The 21,905-nt window shown below is 40.4% G+C and overlaps 2 protein-coding genes across 2 annotated transcripts; both read right to left on the bottom strand.

Moving 5' to 3' along the window:
* Positions 1 to 1,913: 1,913 nt before the first annotated feature.
* LOC134076085 (zinc finger protein ZFP2-like) lies at positions 1,914 to 9,563 on the bottom strand. Its single transcript, XM_062531088.1, has 7 exons — positions 9,326 to 9,563; positions 9,030 to 9,158; positions 8,207 to 8,751; positions 7,111 to 7,786; positions 6,944 to 7,027; positions 4,756 to 4,778; positions 1,914 to 2,447 (listed from the first exon to the last, which is right to left on the bottom strand). The coding sequence occupies exons 1-7, from the start codon at positions 9,561 to 9,563 to the stop codon at positions 1,914 to 1,916; spliced, it is 2,229 nt and encodes a 742-aa protein (XP_062387072.1).
* Positions 9,564 to 16,610: 7,047 nt separating this feature from the next.
* On the bottom strand, positions 16,611 to 18,537 carry LOC134076095 (zinc finger protein OZF-like). Its single transcript, XM_062531101.1, has 3 exons — positions 18,300 to 18,537; positions 17,275 to 17,893; positions 16,611 to 17,190 (listed from the first exon to the last, which is right to left on the bottom strand). The coding sequence occupies exons 1-3, from the start codon at positions 18,535 to 18,537 to the stop codon at positions 16,611 to 16,613; spliced, it is 1,437 nt and encodes a 478-aa protein (XP_062387085.1).
* Between the last annotated feature and the right edge of the window lie 3,368 nt (positions 18,538 to 21,905).

Here is a 21,905-nt window from a genome sequence, read left to right on the forward strand (position 1 = left end):
CCATAAATAAAACCATCACCGGAGATGACCAGTGAGCGTTGCAATCGCTAGCCTACATGTTCAAATAGGACCTACGTCGGATGGCATAATGCCCTGTAAAATAAAGTTTACAACTTGTTGTAAACAACTTATTTCTTGATAAAGGTTTTTGGTAACACTTTATATTAGCACACACATATTCACCAGTAATTAGCTGCTTACTAACATGTATATTAGTAGCATACTAGCCATTTGTTAGTCATTATAAGTCACTAATTAATACCTTATTCAGCAAGACCTTATTCTACCCTTACTAGACCCTTAATTAAGAATTTCCCCTATGTAAGCTCCTAATTACCCCTTATTCATAGTTATGAAATAAGTTGTTGCATATGAATTATGACTTAAATATACATGGCTCAGTATGGGGCTTGTAAGGTGGTAGTACAACAAGAACAGTTATTCACCCCTAATAATACTTATCAAAGATGGTCTATTCAAACTGAACTAGACACTAAACCACATGTGCTAATAGTGTACAAACAACTAATAATTAAGTCTTTGTAATGCCAAATATGTTCCCTATTCTAAAGTTGGATCTTTGTTCACTATTAATTCACAAATAATTTGGCACTATTAACCCCCATGTATGTATACTGCCTCATACTAAAGGAGAAATCTGGTGTGATTCAATCCTTAGCTCTGCTGTTTGAGGTCAGTAGGGAAGAATAAGATGCTGTCCGTAAGGAAAAGAACAGAGAATTTGATACAACATACAGTAGACCAAATAGCAAACCCACAACTTATTCACACCGGAAGTCTTATGACCCTTCACACTTAAAAAAATAGTTTTGAGTTTGAGACTTTTGAGTACTCCGGAGCCAAGAAAGTTAGCATACAAATATATCCAGGTTCGCCTTTCTCGCTATCTCGTATTCATTATATATTTTGTATTTGTGCTAACTTAGCTGTCTGCTTCTTGTGTAGCCTACTATGTGCTGTACTACAGTTAATAAGTGTGAATAGGAGGCAACTTTAGTTTAGGGAACACATGGAGGTTAATAAGTGCCAAATGAATTGTGAATTAAATGTGAACAAAGACACAACTTTAGAATAGGGAACATATTTGGCATTACAAAGACTTCATTATTAGTTATTTGTACACTATTAGCACTGGTGGTTTAGTGTCTAGTTCCATTTGAATAGACCATCTTTGATAAGTACTATTCGGTGCGAATAACTGTTCTTGTGGTACTACCACCTTACAAGCCCCATACTGAGCCATGCATATTTAGGTCATAATTCATATGCAGCAACTTATTTAATAACTATGAATAAGGGGTAATTAGGAGCTTACATAGGGGAAATTCTTAATTAAGGGTCTAGTAAGGGTAGAATAAGGTCTTGCTGAATAAGGTATTAATTAGTGACTTATAATGACTAACAAATGGCTAGTATGCTACTAATATACATGTTAGTAAGCAGCTAATTACTGGTGAATATGTGTGTGCTAATATAAAGTGTTACCAGGTTTTTTTGTTATATATATATATCATCGTTAATATCAATTGTGTGCGTGTTGGACATGTGGGAGTGCTGGGTGGGGGCAAATGTTTACACGGCTCTGAATGCCATGTGACGTCATGATTTAGCAAATAATCGAATAATTGTTCAATAACGTTATGATTAGTCGAACATGAAAATTCATCTAAAGTCCCAACCCTACTCGTGATATTGCTTAAGTGTATAATTTTTTTAACCTGTGATAGCCTGTTTTTATAGAGTGTGTGGAGTGGGCCGATGTGCACCGGGGGTGGGGGGGGGGGGGTCCAAAAAGTGTCTTGCTGCAGTGATCTTCTGGGGGAGTTGAGATTAAGATTTGATATGTTTGGTCTTGGGCGAGGAGCCACATTCCTTTACGTGGCTACTCTCTATTATCCGTCAATTCGTTTTTGCAGAGCCGTGAGCTTCTCCGTGATGGTAACCAAACAGTGGGTCAGCTCCTTGTCCTTTATGTCCGTGATGTTGTCCCTCTCCTTCATCTTCTGCATGATATTGTCCATACAGATTTGAATAGTCCCATTCTGAGCGCCCACCGCTCTGCCCACAGATTCGATCATGACGGGCAGCGCTGTGGGGCTTTGGACAGCTGCCATCCTCTTCAGAATTCTTAGGTTTACCAGGGCAAGGCCTATTCCAATCAGCACAAGACCCGTAAACATGAAAGCGAATAGGTAAATATCTTCAGCATCCTCCACAGAAAGGGTCGCCAGGCACACGACTCTCCAACTCTCCCACGAGTCCATCGTGTAGCCTGCCGCAAACGTTCCGCTGGGACAGTCCGGTTCCCCCAAAACCGTTTTCCTCGTCAAGAAAATGGTGTCAATTGCGTTGAGAGACCAGCTGATCAATTCCATGGTTATAGTTTGAAGAACAATGCAGGGAGAGTCTCTCGAAGTGAGAACAGACTAGACAAGACAAGACAGGAGAAGCAGAGCAGGGAGAGTAAAGGGGAGGAGAGGAAGAAAATGCGACCGCCTTTGTTGAGAGCCAAGAGTAGAGCAATTATTATTAGTAGATTATTTTATATATATATATATATATATATATATATATATATATATATATATATATATATATATTCATCAATTATTTGGCAGACTAATTTATTCAAAGCTGCTTACAGCAATATGATAACATCTAAGCAACAGACCTTCCACCAATTCATGCAAAAGCTATTCTACTGGGTCATAATCCATTCTACTGTAATTTCCGGACTGTAAGCCGCAACTTTTTTCCCATGCTTCGAACCCTGCGGCTTATACAACAGTGCGGCTAATTTGTGTGTTTTTACAGCTAACGGCCACTAGGGGGACATCTCAACCTCTGGATATTACAGGTTACAGTCCAACACCTGAGGCTAATAGTCCAGTGCGGCTTGTATACACATTTGTTTTTTTTCCCAAATTTCGCTGGTGCGGCTTATATTCAGGTGCGCCTTCCAAAATTGGACAGTGTGATCCCACTAAAACAGGCCTCCTTACATGAATGAACCCAATGCTATGACTGGAGTACACAGCATATCACAATACTATAGACATCCTTTATGGAGTCTGGTGCAGATATCCATTACCTTTCAGTTCACTTACTCCATCCCCCATCCCCACCTTGCTGCATGTTGAGCTATGGCCTACAAGAGGACCATCAGCTTGGACAGCTTGTGCTATTCTACTTACAGTTTTTTCTGATTAGTTAAGCACTTTTTTTGTAACTATTGGCTATTTTTGCAAAACTCTACACAAATAGCAAAACCTTTCACCAAATTATCAACACATTGTAGTTCATTGTAGTGCAAAGAGAAATTACTATTTTGTGTTTTGACTTTGTATTTGTTTTAATGAGTGTGAACACCAATACTTGAAGTTTGGATTCCTATATGTTTACAGAACTATGACAAAAGTATGACCTCAAACTGACATACTGTAGCCTACCTTGTGCACAGAGAAAGCAAAGACAGATGTGTCTTGTATTCATACCATCAGTGTGTAGTTGGCACATTGTGTGCTTAGTAAAAGATGGCTTGAGTTTACTGTTTGATTCAGAAACACCATTTTTACAAAGGTGTGGAGAGTTAATCAAGCTGTGTTCGCTTTTGCAAGAGAACTACAATGTTTTGATAATTTGGTGAAAGGTTTTGTTATTTGTGGTGTAGTGGAGCTTCAAAATAACGGCAAATGTACAGTACTTAGATAGCAAATAGCTTTACTGAAAACATCAAGCAGCAACATAACGTGTGTAGTATCTCACTCATACATTCTTCTTCAAATAACATAGTACGTGACTGCACACGCATACATTCTGTTACAGTGCCTCTTAGTGGCGGAATAATAAAGCTGTAAAGCATTACAGAACACAACATTATTTGTTTGTAGAGTTCTGCAAAAATAGCCAATAGTTACAAAAAATGTGCTTAAGCAATCAGAAAAAAACTGTAAACAGGACAGTACAATAGCAAGAAAACCCTCATAGTAGGTGTTCACTCTAGGAGGTTTTTCTTGACAGAAGACTCTAGACCTGTGTGTTTTTTTAAAAGATAAAAAGCAGACAGGGGTTTTTTATTCCCCTAAAACAGCACCGAACGTTAATTTGAATTCCCATGACAACTGCCGTTCTAGAGCACAAGTACCGGTAGCCTACGTTACAGTTACCTTGCGTTCATTGCTACTGGTTAGCTGAGCTAGCCAGGTGAGCAGATGAAAACTGAAAATGAATATAATTATGCCTCAAAATCCCACCAATCGACCTCCAGCTGGTCTCCTTATTGTAAATGTTGTGGTATAACTTGTTGGTCATGTCATATAGCTCTACTTGTTCACTCACAACTTGTTCGGCTGGCACCTTTTTTCTTTGTTTTGGTCTTTTTTTTCTGAAAAAATAACTTTCAATAAAGTTTCACTATGACTTGTTAATTGTTCAGCTGTAGAAAGAACACTTGACGTGGGTTTTTTTTTCTTGGAGAGTAAAAATTTTTTTCAACTTGAAAACCACCCAAGGCAGGGGGGGAAACGCTGGTGGCAGTGGTTTAAAAAGCGCCCAGGACATTTTTTAGAAAACCTCTCTGTATCATAGGAATATAATGCAAAACATCCACCCGCACCCAAGAAAATACCTCCTAGTGTGAACACCCCCTTATGGAGTCAGGAGCCAACCTTCATGACCTCAGCCACCCCACCCCCACCTCCCATCCTCTGCAGGTTAAGATATGGCCCTCCTCACCTGAGGACCATCAGATGTGTCAACTGTGCCCATACACAAGGGAATCATTAACACAATCTGTTGGCATCCCAGTTACAACATAATTGGATAATGGGATGGTGTATAATAAGGAAACAACAGAAATAAAAACAGTATCATCTTAAAAGTGTTTATTGTGAGCACTAATCTCAATACAGTGCAGAAACAGATTGATACATTAGCCTGGCTAACGCCTACCACTTCTCAAATGAGACGTGGTCTGGCAACCAAACGTTCATTTTCTCGTATTTGAAAAAATGCCCAGATCCGTTCATTGGGCGCCACGGATGTCTATCAAATGCGCATAGCTCACCCAACTCGTTCGTATGCAAAGCTAAGGGCTGCCATTGACATCAGTGTAAATCCTTTGGCGTCCAATATAGACGCAAGAAGGCAACGGAAACATCTTGGATGTTCTGTGATTGGTTCGCCAACATCAGGCGAACATTTGGCCGTTAATTTCCAGACTGGCTTAGCAGCGGGATTGAAATCACCGCGCAAGGCAGTATGGGAAAACCCAGGCTATTGATACATGGCAATTGACCATCAAACATTTTGATATGATCATGTAGATAAAGACAACACAGAGACAAAGACTGAGCCTCTGGTGTCTCTTGAGAGATGAAACCGGAGTAAATGTTTTCAAAAGCAAAAAAAGGGTTAGCTGAGGCACTCCGAGATTTTTTTTTTTGAGATATAAAAAGCCTTTAACCCTCTAACCGCCCGGGTTTTTTTGGATTTTTGCATAAAAAATTCAAAAGGCCATGGCTTGAAAGTGGTCAGAGATAAAGTCCTACTGTAAATGTGAAAATCATTGAGTATGAACTAAAGTTTATAAAGGGAGTAAATTTACTCATCTAATTTGCATATTATGACGTCACAGGATGGCAATAGCGTCAAATTATGCACATTTCAGTAAATACTGATTGTTGAACACATTTGAGCAGTTTTACTTTGATTTTTGTAATTTCTCCGACATAACAAACAAACAGGACCACAGCCACATGTAAACCAACAATAGTAAACTATTAGCATTATCACAATCCCTATGTTACTATATAATAAAGTAGCCTGGTCAAATCAGTTCCTATCACGGATGACTTTGTAGCTCTTCAGTCCTATCTTTACTAGACCTGCTGTCTGTACCATGTCAATTACAGACACTATCATCATGATTATCACTGGCACCAAGCACACCATGCTTATTTGAACCCTTTGGTCAACATTGCTGCAGGTAAACATTGACGTACACACGCAAAGACCCACCTCCATTCACAGACGCATCTTGACTGTCACTGCCAATGAACGACCGATCATAATCTCCAAAAGGCAGATATTCTCCTTCAGAATCAGAGTAGGTGAATGGCAGACCCAAGACTTCATAACACACGACTTTGTTTTTTAACATTTGCCGTTTTTCTGCTTCAATTTGTGCATAGCGATCGCGCATTTCACTTCCGCGTTATAAACAGGAAATGCGTCTTTTTTTTTTGTTTCTCGCGAGTAATACAGGCACTTCCTGAAAACTTTTTTACTCGAATTTGGGCTTGAATCGAAGCTCTGGATGTCTGCCAACGAGTGGTGGAGAGTACAAAGGCGATTTGTCACCCTACTCGGATCTACCGTCTGTTTTAATCAGTGATGTTGCTTGTCGCCGTACGGCGCCTTGGGCGGTTAGAGGGTTAATGGTACATGGCTAGTAGTTTTAAAAGCACATGGGCCTTCGCGTAACCCTAACCCTTTTTTTGCTTTTGGATTCTCACCTCACCCGTAGCAGAAGAGCACCTGAGTGCTAATTTATCGATTCCTAAGCACCCTGAGCCCCTTTGTCTTTTCCGGAGTAAATGTTTTTTTCCAAACTGAGAACACAGGTATGGTCTCTCCGCTGAATGGATCTTCTGATGTACCAGGAAATTACACACCATTTAATGACATTGAATAACAAAAGGCTTCCTACACGAGGATTACCGAGCATGGGTTTTCTGGTGTGACTTCAGGTTAGATGAACATCTATAAGTCTTTCCACACTCTGAACAGACACATGGCTTTTCTCCAGTATGCGTTCTCTGATGGACAGTACGTTCTGTACTGGTTTTGAAACCCTTTCCACATGTAGCACACTGATATGGCTTTTCTCCAGTATGGATCATCTGATGTATCTTCAGAGTACCTGCCTGAGCAAAAGTCTTTCCACAATCTGAACACTGATATTGCTTTTGTCCAGTATGGGTCCTCTGGTGTGTCTTGAGATTACCTGCCTGAATAAACTCTTTCCACAATCTGAACACTGATATGACTTTACTTCAGAATGTGTTCTCTGATGGACAGCAAGCTCACTACTGGTTTTGAAACCCTTTCCACATGTAACACACTGATATGGCTTTTCTCCAGTATGGATCATCTGATGCATCTTCAGAGAACCTGCCTGATTAAACATCTTTCCACAATCTGCACACGGATAAGGCCTTTCTCCAGTATGTATTCTCTGATGGACAGTAAGATCTTGGCTGGTTTTGAAACCCTTCCCACATGTAGCACACTGATATGGCTTCTCCCCAGTATGGATCATCTGATGTGTCTTCAGACTATCTGCCCGAGTAAAAGTATTTCCACAATCTGAACAATGATATGGCTTTACTCCAGTATGGATCATCTGATGTTTCTTGAGATCATCTGCCCGAGTAAAAGTCTTTCCACAATCTGAACACTGATATGGCTTTACTCCAGAATGTGTTATTTGATGTGTCTTCAAATGATGTGCCTGAGTAAAAGTCTTTCCACAATCTGAACACTGATATGGCTTTTCTCCAGTATGGATCATCAGATGTGTTTTGAGATTATGTGCCTGACTAAAAGTCTTTCCACAATCTGAACACTGATATGGCTTTACTCCAGAATGTGTTCTTTGATGTGTCTTCAAATGATGTGCCTGAGTAAAACTCTTTCCACAATCTGAACACTGATATGGCTTTACTCCAGTATGGATCATCAGATGTGTTTTGAGATTATGTGCCTGACTAAAAGTCTTTCCACAATCTGAACACTGATATGGCTTTACTCCAGTATGTGTTCTCTTATGGTTAGTGAGATTTCTACTGTCTCTGAATCTCTTCCCACATGCAGTGCACTGATATGGCTTTTCTCCAGTATGTGTTCTCTTATGGCGAGGGAGCTCTCCTGCCGTTCTGAAGCCTTTCCCACATGTAGTGCACTGATATGGCTTTTCTCCAGTATGTGTTCTCGTATGCATAGTGAGCTCTCTACTGGTTTTGAATCTCTTACCACATGTAGTGCAGTGATATGGCTTTTCCCCAGTATGGATCATCTGGTGTATCTTGAGATCTTTCACCTGAGTAAAAGTCTTCCCACAATCTGAGCACTGATATGGCTTTACTCCAGTATGGATCATCTGGTGTGACTTGAGACTACTCACCTTAGTAAAAGTCTTCCCACAATCTGAGCACTGATATGGCTTTACTCCAGTATGGATCATCTGGTGTGACTTGAGACTACTCATCTGAGTAAAAGTCTTCCCACAATCTGAGCACTGATATGGCTTTTCTCCTGTATGGATCCTCTTATGGATCATGAACTCTCCTTTCGTTCTGAAGCTTTTCCCACATGTAGCACACTGATATGGCTTTTCCCCAGTATGGATCACCTGGTGTGTCTTGAGACTACTCACCTGAGTAAAAGTCTTCCCACAATCTGAACACTGATATGGCTTTTCCCCAGTATGTGTTCTCTGATGGAGAGTGAGCTGGTCTTTCCTTCTGAAGCTTTTCCCACATGTAGAACACTGATGTGGCTTTTCTCCAGTATGGATCCTCTCGTGTCTCTTCAGAAGAGACATTTTACCAAATGCCTCTCCACAATGAGAACACTGATGTGGCTTTCGTCCAGTAGGTGTTGTCTGATGTGGGTTGAAATCGGAGACAACACTTAAACTCTTCCCACATGTGATCCTTTGAACAACTCCTGTAATATGAAAACATAATTACAACATGGTCTCAATTTCTGCGCATACAGCAATGGACATATTTGTTTTGTCACCTATTGTGGACTCTGAGTAAAAGTGTTTACAGAGAAATGATGTGAGTGGCAACACAGACACATAATGTCAAGAGCAGATATTAAAGTGTTAAAGGCGGCACAAAGCATCCTTGTATTTAATCATTCCAATACAATCATAAAGAATATACAATCATCACACCCCTTCATCATTATGTCCCGACATAAACATGTAAGCATCTTACTTTTGGCTGAGGAGTCATCATGGTCATCACATTCTTCACTATCAGAATCATGTTCCTGTTTAAAGTTTGGTCTACAGCAGTCCACCAGCACCACTGATACCCTCTTCATCTGGGCCAGACACACAGGCTCTGTAGAGGAAGGATCACATTTTAAATTGGACTACAGGACAAATGTTGGAGAGTAAATTGTATGTAGGAGTATGTTGGAGGATAAACAATACCAAAAAACTGCTTTTGAAACCCAATTGTTATTAACCTTATCTTGATACCAACATTTGTCTTGTTTTACAACTTACTTGTAGCTGAGGAGTCATCATGGCCATATTCTCCAGAATCAGAATAGTTTTCCTCTGTAATTTCCACTGATGTGAAGGCTTCTCCTCTGCAGGTAGAGGATGTTTGTGTCTCAGTCCTAAAATCTTTGTCCAGTGCACTCTTATCTTCCACTTTCCTGGCCAAAATATACTCCCAGAGGAAATCATCAAAGTCTTCTTCTTTTATATCCATCTTCACAGGGATTAGTGATTCTGCCATTTCAGACTTCACTTATGCTGTGCCAAAAATCCTTTCAAACTCTCCTTCAGTTTAAAGACAACAAAATGAATACGTGACCAAATAACAGTAGAGTCGTCCTTATGATAACATACACCTACACACTGTACATCCACAGCACCCCTGTGACAACCACTCTCTGCTACAAGACCTTTATCTGATCTGCTGACCTCCTTGAGTCAATCTTAGCCAATCAGCTGCAAGAATACACTATTTGCATTGCAAATGATGACAAATGATTGTTGGATGGATAACTATGATGGCACTCAAGTGAGCATGTCTACTGATTAACCTCCCAAAAGACCACAAAGGAGGACACATGGGAGTGGGGTGGAGGTGTGAAGTGATTAGTGATGTGGGTAGGAGAATGCAGGTGGGGGTGGAGGTGTGAACTGGTTGGTGATGGGGGTAGGAGATTGCAGGTGGAAGTACGTCTGCAGACTAGTGCTAGTTGACTAGTTTAGTCCACTCATGGAGCAGATGATAAGGAGGGAAAGGCCTTCTCCCTTCTGAATGGTGAAGTGACACACCTACATTTTACAGGAATAAAACAACTTTTTTCTGGTTCATGCTCTGAACCAAAGTGCCACATTCTGACCTATTTTTGTTTGATTGATCGAAATGCTCCAACCGGTTCAAATGCTGGTTTGTGAACGGAAACAGAGTTGGTTCTCTGTCTGTGGAAAAAAAAGACTAAGTGACCATTGGACCTTTGGTTACTTGCCTGACCAAAGCCCTCTATCCCAGATTACTTGGCTACTGTTGGAAGAATGTTGGCTGTTCCTTTCTCTTGGAGAACGACTGAGGTGACCGTGTTTCTTGTGTCCTTTCCCAGCTCAGTGTCTTCACACAACCCTGTCTCACGGGGCGACGGAGAATTCTTTCTCTCTACCTTGTGGCTTGGTTTTCACTTGGTTGCCACACATCATCAACTGTGAGACCTGACATACACAGGTGTGTACCTCATGAACACATTGAATTCACAATGGATGATTTCCCTTTCCAAATCAATGACTTCACTTGAAGGAAACAAGTCAGTGATTTGTGGGAAAGAGTTCACTAGTAATAATAATAGTGGTTAATAATAATGAATACAACTAGTATTATTACTGTATATTATGTGTAGCAGATTTGCAGGAAACTTTTGGGTAATGTGTTGTTAGTTAGTAACAATATCATTCAATACAATTATTGCCAGATTTGCAAGAAACTTGGTGACTTGTGGGAAACAAATGAGTTCATTAGTAATAACATTATATTACACAAATATTGTCAGAAGTTTGCCATAGTTTGGCATAGTGAGACCCATGTTTCCAACATGTAGTACAATGGTGTACAGATGTGTGTTGAGATTAAACACTTGAATTTTGAAAGATAAATAAGGATGTCCTTGCTAGACAGAGACCCCATCGCCTTATTCCACACCTCCACCCACCCCATGAACTTCAGTTTACACCATCCACCCCACCCCCACCCTCCCTCCTTTGTGTAGTTTTGCAGGTTGAACTATGGCCACCTCAGGATCATTAACAGTGAACAACTCAAATGAACCTTGCAGTAAAACATATAATAATGTGATAAGAAAAGACAAAATATATGCCTTTGTGGAATAAAGTGGCTGAGTGGTATGAATAATGAGGCATAGTGTTTTTTTTACATTCACATCAAATCTCCCAAGTCTCAAGGTCACCTTAAAACTGCTCACTATAACACTGCTCAACAGTGAGACCCACCACTATCCCCTTTGAGCAATCATTTAAAATACGTTATTTTCATGTTCTTCACAGAAAATGAGCCAAATGCTATGAATTTGAGTAAATAATAAATATCAAAAGTTAGAAAAAAGTCAAATATAGCATTTTTTCCCCCTTTTTAGCAATCATTGAAACAGTCCCGCAGACCAAGACACCCTAAGGGTTAAGGGTAGACATGGGCAAACTACGGCCCGTTGAACGTTTCAATCCGGCCCACGGAACTTGTCCATTTTTTTTTTATTAATCAATATTAAAGGGATACGCCGCCAAAAAATTAAATTAAGCCAATCTCGGTCACCCCCAGAGTTAGAACAGTAAAAAATAAACGGTTAAAATCGGGAGTAGCGTTTTTAGCTTTAGCTTAGCACAGTTGCTTTAAATGAAGGGACTCAGTTAGCACATCCTCCAAAAAAGTGACCGAGACAATACATTTCTTTTTAAATATGTCTTGGGAGCATGTGTTCCAAATGAGTTCAAATCATAATGCAAAATCGAACAAGGCTATTACCTGGGCAGATATTTGCTTGGAACTATTCGGCCTCATCACAGGCGAAGCACCACTAGATAGGCGCCTATTTAGCAGTGCTTCGCCTGTGATGAGGCCGAATATAGATCCAAGTAAATGTTTGCCCAGGTAATAGCCTCGTTCGAATTTGCATTATGATTTGTACTCGTTCTGAACACACGTCTTCCAAGATGTATTTGGAAAAAAAATAGATGTCTCGGTCACTTATTTTGGAGGACGTGCTAACTGACTCCCTTCATTTACAGCAACTGTGCTAAGCTAAAGCTAGCTAAAACGCTGCTCCCAAAGCAGGACAAAGCCCGGACGGATTTGAATCAGATTTTTTTCACTGTTCTAACTCTGGGGGTGACCGAGACTGCCTTAATTTCATTTTTGGGTGGCGTACTTTTGGGTACTGTGAATTTCTCTACTGTGTTTATTCTTAATCAAATGAAATTAATGCATTTGAAAAAAAAAAAAAACTGTACAATGAGCCTGCTGCCTACTCATGATATGTTACATGTTTGTTGGCCAAATTCTCTCACGTAATGGCTTTTTAAATGTAATTTATATTATTTCACACAAACACTCCATCCATCTGTTCCTGGCCCGGCCCCCCTGTCAAATCTTAGAACCCAGTGTGGCCCTCCTGGCAAAAAGTTTGCCCACCCCTGGTTAAGGGTGTCTAAGTATTTAAGAGAAACTGAGAGCTTAGAGTAAAAACAGACCTTCAGACTGTAATAACAGACTGCAATAAGAGACCACTGGGAGCCCTATACAAAAACAAACATAATAAAAAGCCCAACAAATTGTGTCTGACTCGGTACATCCAGCTATTAAATACGTTATAGAACACATTTCTACATCTGTGGACAAGAAAGATTATTATTACCATTGTTTGACTGTCATATGCTAAATTCACATAACTCCCCCTTTTGTGACCTTTGTGATGGCTGATCAATGACCACGCCCACCTGAAGTATCCCCACGTCTTTATGTGGTCGGATAGAGAGTCCAGAATGAATTTAATCGAGTCAGTACCTTTCCAGAAATGTCGCTGCTGCAGCTGGCAACGCTTTAACAACACTTTATTAACATTTCCGGAAAGGTACGGACTCGATTAAATTCATTCTGGACTCTCTATCCGACCACATCAAGACGTGGGGATACTTCGGTTTGGCTTTAGGGACCCTCTACTCAATACCACGTAAGTGTAGTGTTGTTTGGAACAGTAGAAGAGGTATAAAAATAGCGTTTTGTAGCGGCGAAAGGACATGCCCGGTTCACTTCCAGGCTAGCGAGTTTTGGCTAAAAACGGTGAACTCGAACTTTCTCAAAATACATCCGAATGACATGATTTTGGTGTCAACTCAACGTATGTACTCCCAATAGTCCGAAAAATTGATCTAAAGTGCATTTCACTCCGGATTATCCCTTTAATGACTGGGTGAATTGAAGTGGTAAAGTTATCTAAGAACAAAATTATATCATCTGCATACAGAGATATAATATGATTATGATGACCAATTTTCATAGGGGAAGCTGTAGATTGCCTAATGGCTTGTGCTAGGGGTTCCAGAGAAAGACAAAATAAAAGTGGCGAGAGTGGACACCCCTGTCTTGTTTCACGCTGCAAAGTAAAAGGGGGGGAGATTATGTCACCTGTCAGCTAAAGGTGAGTGGTATAGGGCCTTGATCATTGCTATAAAGTTATGTCTGAAACCAAAACGTTGCAACTGCCCAGCAGTGTTGAAACATCTATATGGTTGAATGAGACGGGTGGCAAATCGTCCAGAAAGTGTGACACAAATCTTGTGATATCATCCCCACACTCATTCAGCACTCTCATTAAGGAGCGCCTGCAGGAATTAATGCTATGGTACGCACACCAATCAACCCCCCTTAAGTTAATTTTGTCTGCGTATTAACGTGATGACTAACTTCATATAGAAAATTGTAAATATCCTTATTGCATGTGATGCAGCTAATGGGATACTGTGCATAGTTGGGAAGTTATGGTAGGCCAATTTGATGTGAATACACGCACAAGGGTAATTTTCACCGTGATGGTATAGTCGAGTTGAGGGGGGATGAGGGGGGATGGCATCCCCCTTTGGAATTGATATGGTCAAAATCATCCCCCCTCTGAAACGGCCATCCCCTGTAATTTTTCAATGAATGTGGAAATATCACCACTATTTCATTTTCAACATTTAGCTTTTGCGCACATCGAGGCTAAAATACTGTGGACGAGAGGCATGCTCCTCCTATTGTCACAGCAATCAGCGACATATAGAAGCATGCAGCCTTCTTTTACTGTCTATGCGCACGGCAGGTGATTTCATTCAGCAGCATCATGGCCAAGCGACAAACAAAGTTTGATCTAAGGGACGTCAGCTTTATTAAGAGGACAAAAAGTTGATGAATTAGAAAGAGTACATTTATACTCAAACCTGAAACGCCCAGTCTCCCTTGTTTGCTAAAGTGAAGGTACCTAGCCCGCTAGTGAGAGCTAGGTCTTCACTCCAGCTGTTTCTGAACAAACTTGCCATAATGTAATTGGAAAGGATAGGCTACCGTAGCGGCTCATGGTGAGCTAACGCAATGTTGTCCAACTTTTTAGGTCTTATTGAGAGTGATGTATGAATGCATCCTCACTCACACGAAAGAATAGTTTTGTAGTGTGCGGTTCAGCAAATAGACAATGTCATGAGGTGGCTGAAGAGACAAACGTATGAACATCTGTTCATCTTTAGAATTATTATTCCGCTGTGCAGGTAGCCTAGGCGCAAAGAATACGCTTTTGTTTTGCATTTTTAATGGTAGAACGTAAGACTGAGACTGAGCTATAAAGTATCCCACCAACATTGTTGTGTGGCAATTAAAGTTTCTGTTCTAGGCTACTGTATGGTGGTATAATTCCAGAGTGAAAGCAAAAAGTCTCAACTTTTTGTGTTGGTTCCATTTAACTTGGCTAGATTGGTAATTATAACAAGTCATCGTTGAATGCATTAAAATTGATGTCTGGTTCACTAATTCAGATCTGATAGATATTTAGTATATCTAAGTGATAATGTTACTCTGAACTGGGATCAATTTTAGCAACTCGACATAGACATGATCACTGCTCTCATGCATAGCTTAACATACTGTTGACCTTTGTAGATGATACAGCGCTGAGATGTGTCAGGGCAGACCTCAAACAGAGCCTTCTTGGCGGCCTCAATCCATTCCGAACTGAAGCTACTTGTCACTGGCACAACAATCTCGTTGTGGCTTAAAGTTCTCATTTTAACCACAAGGAAGTTAAACATTTCGTCTTCCACAATTATTTTACCGGCATTAGTTTTGTAAATCTCCGGTTTTAATCGAGAAAATGCTGAAGCAGCAGCACGCTGTGATTGTCCATCCTCCACTCTCACCATGATGATGCATGTCAGTGTATATCGAGTGTAAATTGACTCTGGAGTCAAACCTAATGCAACAGCTGCAATTCAGAATGCATATAGGGAGAAAACTAGATGTATGAGCACTGTTCACACATCTGACGGTCCTCAGGTGGCCATAGTTCAATGTAGAGGAACAATAGACCTCTGAAGTTCGCCGACAAAAAGGATTCAAAGCTGCCATCTTTGCCCATATAAGGAGATCCGGGAGTTAATTGAAGCTAACTGCCTATGGCAAGTTGCATTGTAAGTTAGCTCTGGGGTAGCAAAGATCAAAGTGAGCCGTCTTCACCTACCGAAGATCACAATATCCACTAGACAGCAGTGGACAAAACGGTGTAGTGAAAAACGTCTGCATTTCCAATGACATCATCCCGGCATGAGTTTAACAGGTGCGACAATTGAAAATCCCCATGTTATTTTCCCATAGAAAAAATCTCAAGATACCGGTTCTCCTTATGTGGGCAAAGATGGTGGCTTTTTTGTAGGCGAACTTCAGAGGTCTATTGAGGGTGATATGATAATGTGCTTGTTTGGGATGGGGTGTAGGTGTAAACTGAAACGTGATGGGGTAGAAGATGACGGGTTGATGTAAACTAAGAGGTGATGGAGTAGAAGATGATTGGTTGGGGTGGTGGGTGCAAACTGGAATGTTATAAGGTAGGAAAAGGCAAGGGAAGTGTTTGTTTATGTATGTCATGTATTGCATAATCTGTGAGCTAGCTCTCTGTTTGGTAAGTATAACCATTCATAGACAACCTTTTATGTCTACATAGTAAGAAAAATATTAGCAGAAATTAAAGCAACTAATTTACAAAGCTTTATTGTTTTCCAAAAATAATTTCCTAATTTCAGCACTATCTCATTGGATAAAGGGTGCAGATATACCACCTAGCAATTAACATTCTACATGACATTATAAACATGAGAAAGTTGCATTAATCCTCTGATGACTCTTGAAATAAATGCTCAATAAAAGCCTCCACGTATGACTACTGAAACTTGAACACTTTATGATTAAACAATATATTAAAAACCCATTTCCATTGAGAACATCAACACAGCCTTTCCCTAATAAAATGTTGAGGTATAAGAGTTTTGGCTCGAGGCCAAATGATGTTCTGAGGTGTAAGAGTTTTGGCTAGAGGCCTTTCAGGTCTTTCCCCACTATGAGTACTCCACTGTGTCCTGAGGTTACACATATGAGTTAATGTGTTTCCACACTCAGAACACCAGTGCCTTTCTTATTTTTTTTTCATTATTGTTTTGTTCTGGAATGAATCTGATGAGTGATAAGATGTGAGCTTTGCCTGAAACTCATCCCTCACGTGGCACAGTGATATGGCTTTTCCCCATAATGGATCACCTGGTGTCTCTTGAGATGAGAAGCCCGAGAAAAAGTCTTCCCACACTGAGAACACTGATATGGCTTTTCCCCAGTATGGATCATCTGGTGTTCCTTGAGATGAGAAGACCGAGAAAAAGTCTTTCCACAGTCTGAGCATTGATGTGGCTTTTCTCCAGTATGTGATCTATTATGGATAGTGAGCTCTCTACTGGTTTTGAAACTATTCCCACATGTAGTGCAGTGATATGGCTTTTCTCCGGTATGGATCATCTGGTGTATCTTGAGAGTATTTCTCTGAGTAAAAGTCTTCCCACAATCTGAACACTGATATGGCTTTACTCCAGTATGGATCATCTGGTGTGTCTTGAGAGTATTTCTCTGAGTAAAAGCCTTTCCACAATCTGAACACTGATATGGTTTTACTCCAGTATGTGTTATCTTGTGGAGAGTGAGGTCTCCTTTTGTTCTGAATCTCATCCCACATGTAGTGCACTGATATGGCTTTTCTCCAGTATGGATCCTCTGATGTACCTTGAGATTACTCACATTAGTAAAAGTATTTCCACAACCTGAGCACTGATATGGCTTTTCTCCCGTATGAATTATCCCATGGATAGTGAGCTCTCTACTGGTTTTGAATCTCTTCCCACATGTAGTGCACTGATATGGCTTTTCTCCAGTGTGGATCATCCGATGTGTTTTGAGATAACTCACGTTGGTAAAAGTCTTTCCACAGTCTGAGCACTGATATGGCTTTTCTCCAGTATGTGTTCTATTATGCATAGTGAGCTCTCTACTGGTTTTGAATCTCTTCCCACATACAGTGCACTGATATGGCTTTTCCCCAGTATGGATCATCTGGTGTGTCTTGAGAGTATTTATCTGAGTAAAAGTCTTTCCACAATCTGAACACTGATATGGCTTTTCTCCAGAATGTGTTCTCTTGTGTCTTGTGAGCTGTCCTGTCGTTCTGAAGCTTTTCCCACATGTAGTGCAGTAATGTGGCTTTTCCCCAGTATGAATCATCTGGTGTATTTTAAGACCACTCACCTGAGTAAAAGTATTTCCACAATCTGAACACTGATATGGCTTTTCTCCAGTATGGATGCTCTCGTGTCTCCTCAGAAGAGATGTTTTACCAAATGCCTCTCCACAATGAGAACACTGATGTGGCTTTCGTCCAGTAGGTGTTGTCTGATGTGGGTTGAAATCGGAGACAACACTTAAAATCTTCCCACATGTGATCCTTTGAACAACTCCTGTAATATGAAAACATAATTACAACATGGTCTCAATTTTTGCACATACAGCAATGAACATGTTTGTTTTGTCACTTATTGTTGACTCTTGTTGACTATTGTTGGTAAAAGTGTTTGGAGAAAAATGATATGTGAGTGGCAACACAGGCACAGTCACATAATGTCAAGAGCAAATAATAGTGTTAAAGATGGTACAGAGCATCCTTTGATTTAATTATTTCCATGCAATACAAGCTACTATAACGAATATACGCTCATCACACCCCTTCGTCAATATTTCCTGACACAAACGTGTAAGCATCTTACTTGTAGCTAAGGAGTCATCATGGTAAATTGAACTTCTTGTGAAACTCAATTGTTATTAACCTTATATTGATACAAACATATGTTTTGTTCTACAACTTACTTGTAGCTGAGGAATCATCATGGCCATATTCTCCAGAATCAGAATAGTTTTCCTCTGTAATTTCCACTGATGTGAAGTCTTCTCCTTTGCAGGTAGAGGATGTTTCTGTCTTAGTCCTACAGTCTTTTTCCAGCTCAGTCGTATCTTCCACTCTCCTGGCCAAAATATACTCACAGAGGAAATCATCAAAGTCTTCTTCTTTAATCTCCTTCTTCACAGGGATAAGTGGGTCTGCCATTTCAGACTTTACTCATGCTGTGCCAAAAAAATCCTCTCAAACCCTCCTTCAGTTTCGAGACAACAAAATGACCAAATAACAGTAGAGTTGTCCTTATGATAACATACACCTACACACTGTACATCCACAGCACCTCTGTGACAACCACTCTCTGCTAAAAGACCTTTATCTGATCTGCTGACCTCCTGGAGTCAATCTTACCCAATCAGCTGTAAGAATACAGTATTTGCATTGCAAATGATGATGACAAATGATTATTGGATGGACAATTATGATGTCACTCAAGTGAGCATGTCTACTGATTAACCTGCCAAAAGACCACAAAGGAGGATAGATGGGAGTGGGTGGAGGTGTGAAGTGATTAGTGATGGGGGTAGGAGAATGCAGGTGGGGGTGGAGGTGTGAACTGATTAGTGATGGGGGTAGGAGACTGCAGGTGGGGTGGAGGTGTGAAGTGGTTGGTGATGGGGGTAGGAGAATGCAGGTGGGGTGGAGGTGTGAAGTAATTAGTGATGTGGGTAGGAGAATGCAGGTGGGGGTGGAGGTGTGAACTGGTTGGTGATGGGGGTAGGAGAATGCAGGTGGAAGTACGTCTGCAGACTAGTGCTAGTTGACTAGTTTAGTCCACTCATGGAGCAGATGATAAGGAGGGAAAGGCCTTCTGCCTTCTGAATGGTGAAGTGACACACCACATTTTACAGGAATAAAACAACTTTTTTCTGGTTCAAGCTCTGAACCAAAGTGCCACATTCTGACCTATTTTAGTTTGATTGATCGAAATGCTCCAACCGGTTCAAATGCTGGTTTGTGAACGGGAACAGAGTTGGTTCTCTCTCTGTGGAAAAAAAAGGCTAAGTGACCATTGGACCTTTGGTTACTTGCCTGACCAAAGCCCTCTATCCCAGATTACTTGGCTACTGTTGGAAGAATGCTGGTTGTTCCTTTCCCTTGGAGAACGACTGAGGTGACCGTGTTTCTTGTGTCCTTTCCCAGCTCAGTGTCTTCACACAACCCTGTCTCACGGGGCGACGGAGAATTCTTCCTCTCTACCTTGTGGCTTGGTTTTCACTCTGCCACACAGCATCAACTGTGAGACCTGACATACACAGGTGTGTACCTCACATACACAATGAATTCACAAGGGATGATTTCCCTTTCCAAATCAATTATTTATAGGAGACTTGAGGTAAACGAGTGGGGGATTTTTGGGAAACAAATGAGTTCACTAGTAATAATAGTAATAGTGGTTAATAATAATGAATACAACTAGTATTATCATATTATGAGTAACAGATTTGCAGGAAATTTTTGGGCAATTTGTTGTTAGTTAGTAACAATATCATTCAATACAATTATTGCCAGATTTGCAAGAAACTTGGTGACTTGTGGGAAACAAATGAGTTCATTAGTAATAACATTATATTACACAAATATTGTCAGAAGTTTGCCATAGTTTGGCATAGTGAGACCCATGTTTCCAACATGTAGTACAATGGTGTACAGATGTGTGTTGAGATTAAACACTTGAATTTGGAGGATAAATAAGGATGTCCTTGCTAGACAGAGACCCCATTGCCTCATTCCACACCTCCACCCACCCCATGAACTTCAGTTTACACCATCCACCCCACCCCCACCCTCCCTCCTTTGTGTAGTTTTGCAGGTTGAACTATGGCCACCTCAGGATCATTAACAGTGAACAACTCAAATGAACCTTGCAGTAAAAAATATAATAATGTGATAAGAAAAGACAAGATATATGCCTTTGAGGAATAACGTGGCTGAGTGGTATGACTAGTGAGGCAAAGTGTTTTTTATACATTCACATCAAATCTCCCAAGTCTCAAGGTCACCTTAAAACTGCTCACTATAACACTGCTCAACAGTGAGACCCACCACTATCCCCTTTGAGCAATCATTTAAAATAAGTTATTTTCATGTTCTTCACAGAAAATGAGCCAAATGCTATGAATTTGAGTTAATAGTTAGAGCAAAAGTTTGAAAAAAATCATAAATTGAGAGAAACTGAGAGCTTAGAGCAAAAACAGACCTTCAGACTGTAATAACAGACTGCAATAATAGACCACTGGGAGACCTATACAAAAACAAACATAATAAAAAGCCCAAATTGTGTCTGACTCTGTACATCCAGCTATTAAATAAGTTATAAAACACATTTCTGCTGTGGACAAGAAAGTTTATTATTATCATTGTTTGACTGTCATATGCTAAATTCACACAACTCCAGTGAACTCCCATATGCCCCTCCCCCTTGTGTGGCCTTTGTGATGGCTGATCAATGACCACGCCCACCTGAGGACCATCAGGGCATTCACATGATAATCCTTACCCATAATCCTTTGTTATGATCATTTGCATTTAAAATGTGCCATTCATGCAGCTGATTGGTTAAGCTTGGATCTAGGACACCAGAGGGTTGGATATATAAGGAGCCTTAAAGTTAAGAGGTAGTCACAGGGATACTGTTGAAGTACAGAGTGTAGATACAAGATACCAACCGGCATACTATTTTTTTGTTGTAGTAACTGAAGGAAAGTTTGGCAGGATTTATTTCATACAGCACACCGTTTGAAACCACAGTTTGAAATCTGAAATGCAAGAGGTGATAGGTTCACTTATGTCAGTGAAGAAAGAGGTGAAAGATGATGACTTTGATGATTTCCTCAGAGAACATATTTTGACAGATAAGAAACTGGAGGATAAGACTGGTCCACTTATGTCAGTGAGGAAGGAGATAAAAGAAGAAGACTTTGATGATTTCCTCAGAGAATATATTTTGTCAGATAAGAAACTGGAGGATAAGAGTGGACTGGAGCAAGACTGGAATACAGATACACAAACATTAACTCTGACGTGCAAAAAGGAAACATTCTCACCAGCGGAAATGAAAGAGGGACCCAATGATCATTTTGTAGAATATGACTATGATAACTCCTCTTCAAGTAAGTATCGTTTGAAATACTAGATTTCACTGGAATACTTAAATCACTGATTCATTGCAGTGTATTGAACTTGTCCTTTGTATTTCTGTGCATGTACATGTTTAGCCTAAATGACTAAGTGGGGAAATATTTTTCTTAAATTACAGGAGCTGTTCAAACGATCATATGTGGGATAAGTTTCAGGAATGGTTCATGTGTCAACTTACATCAGACAGCACCTGGTCAAAATACTGGTCAAAAGCCATACCAGTGCTCTCATTGTGGAAAGGCCTTTGGTGAAATGTCTCTTCTCAGGAGACATGAGAAGATCCATACTGAGGAAAAGCCATGCCATGGTACTATGTGTTGGAAGAGTGGGAAAACCCTCACTATCAACAATAGAACAAATCCTGGAGATAAGTCATG

This window comes from Sardina pilchardus, chromosome 1 (genome assembly GCF_963854185.1).
Source record: "Sardina pilchardus chromosome 1, fSarPil1.1, whole genome shotgun sequence".
NCBI classification, from domain to species: domain Eukaryota; kingdom Metazoa; phylum Chordata; class Actinopteri; order Clupeiformes; family Clupeidae; genus Sardina; species Sardina pilchardus.

Coding starts and splice junctions, on each gene's coding strand:
- LOC134076085 (XM_062531088.1), bottom strand. CDS start 9,563: ATGGCAGAATCACTAATCCCTGTGAAGATGGATATAAAAGAAGAAGAC. Junction 8,752..9,029: donor TGATGACTCCTCAGCCAAAA/GTAAGATGCTTA, acceptor TTCATATTACAG/GAGTTGTTCAAAGGATCACA. Junction 7,787..8,206: donor GTGGGAAGACTTTTACTAAG/GTGAGTAGTCTC, acceptor ACTTTTAGTCAG/GCACATAATCTCAAAACACA.
- LOC134076095 (XM_062531101.1), bottom strand. CDS start 18,537: ATGGCAGACCCACTTATCCCTGTGAAGAAGGAGATTAAAGAAGAAGAC. Junction 17,894..18,299: donor TGATGATTCCTCAGCTACAA/GTAAGTTGTAGA, acceptor TTCATATTACAG/GAGTTGTTCAAAGGATCACA. Junction 17,191..17,274: donor TGCACTACATGTGGGAAGAG/ATTCAAAACCAG, acceptor TTGTGGAAATAC/TTTTACTAATGTGAGTAATC.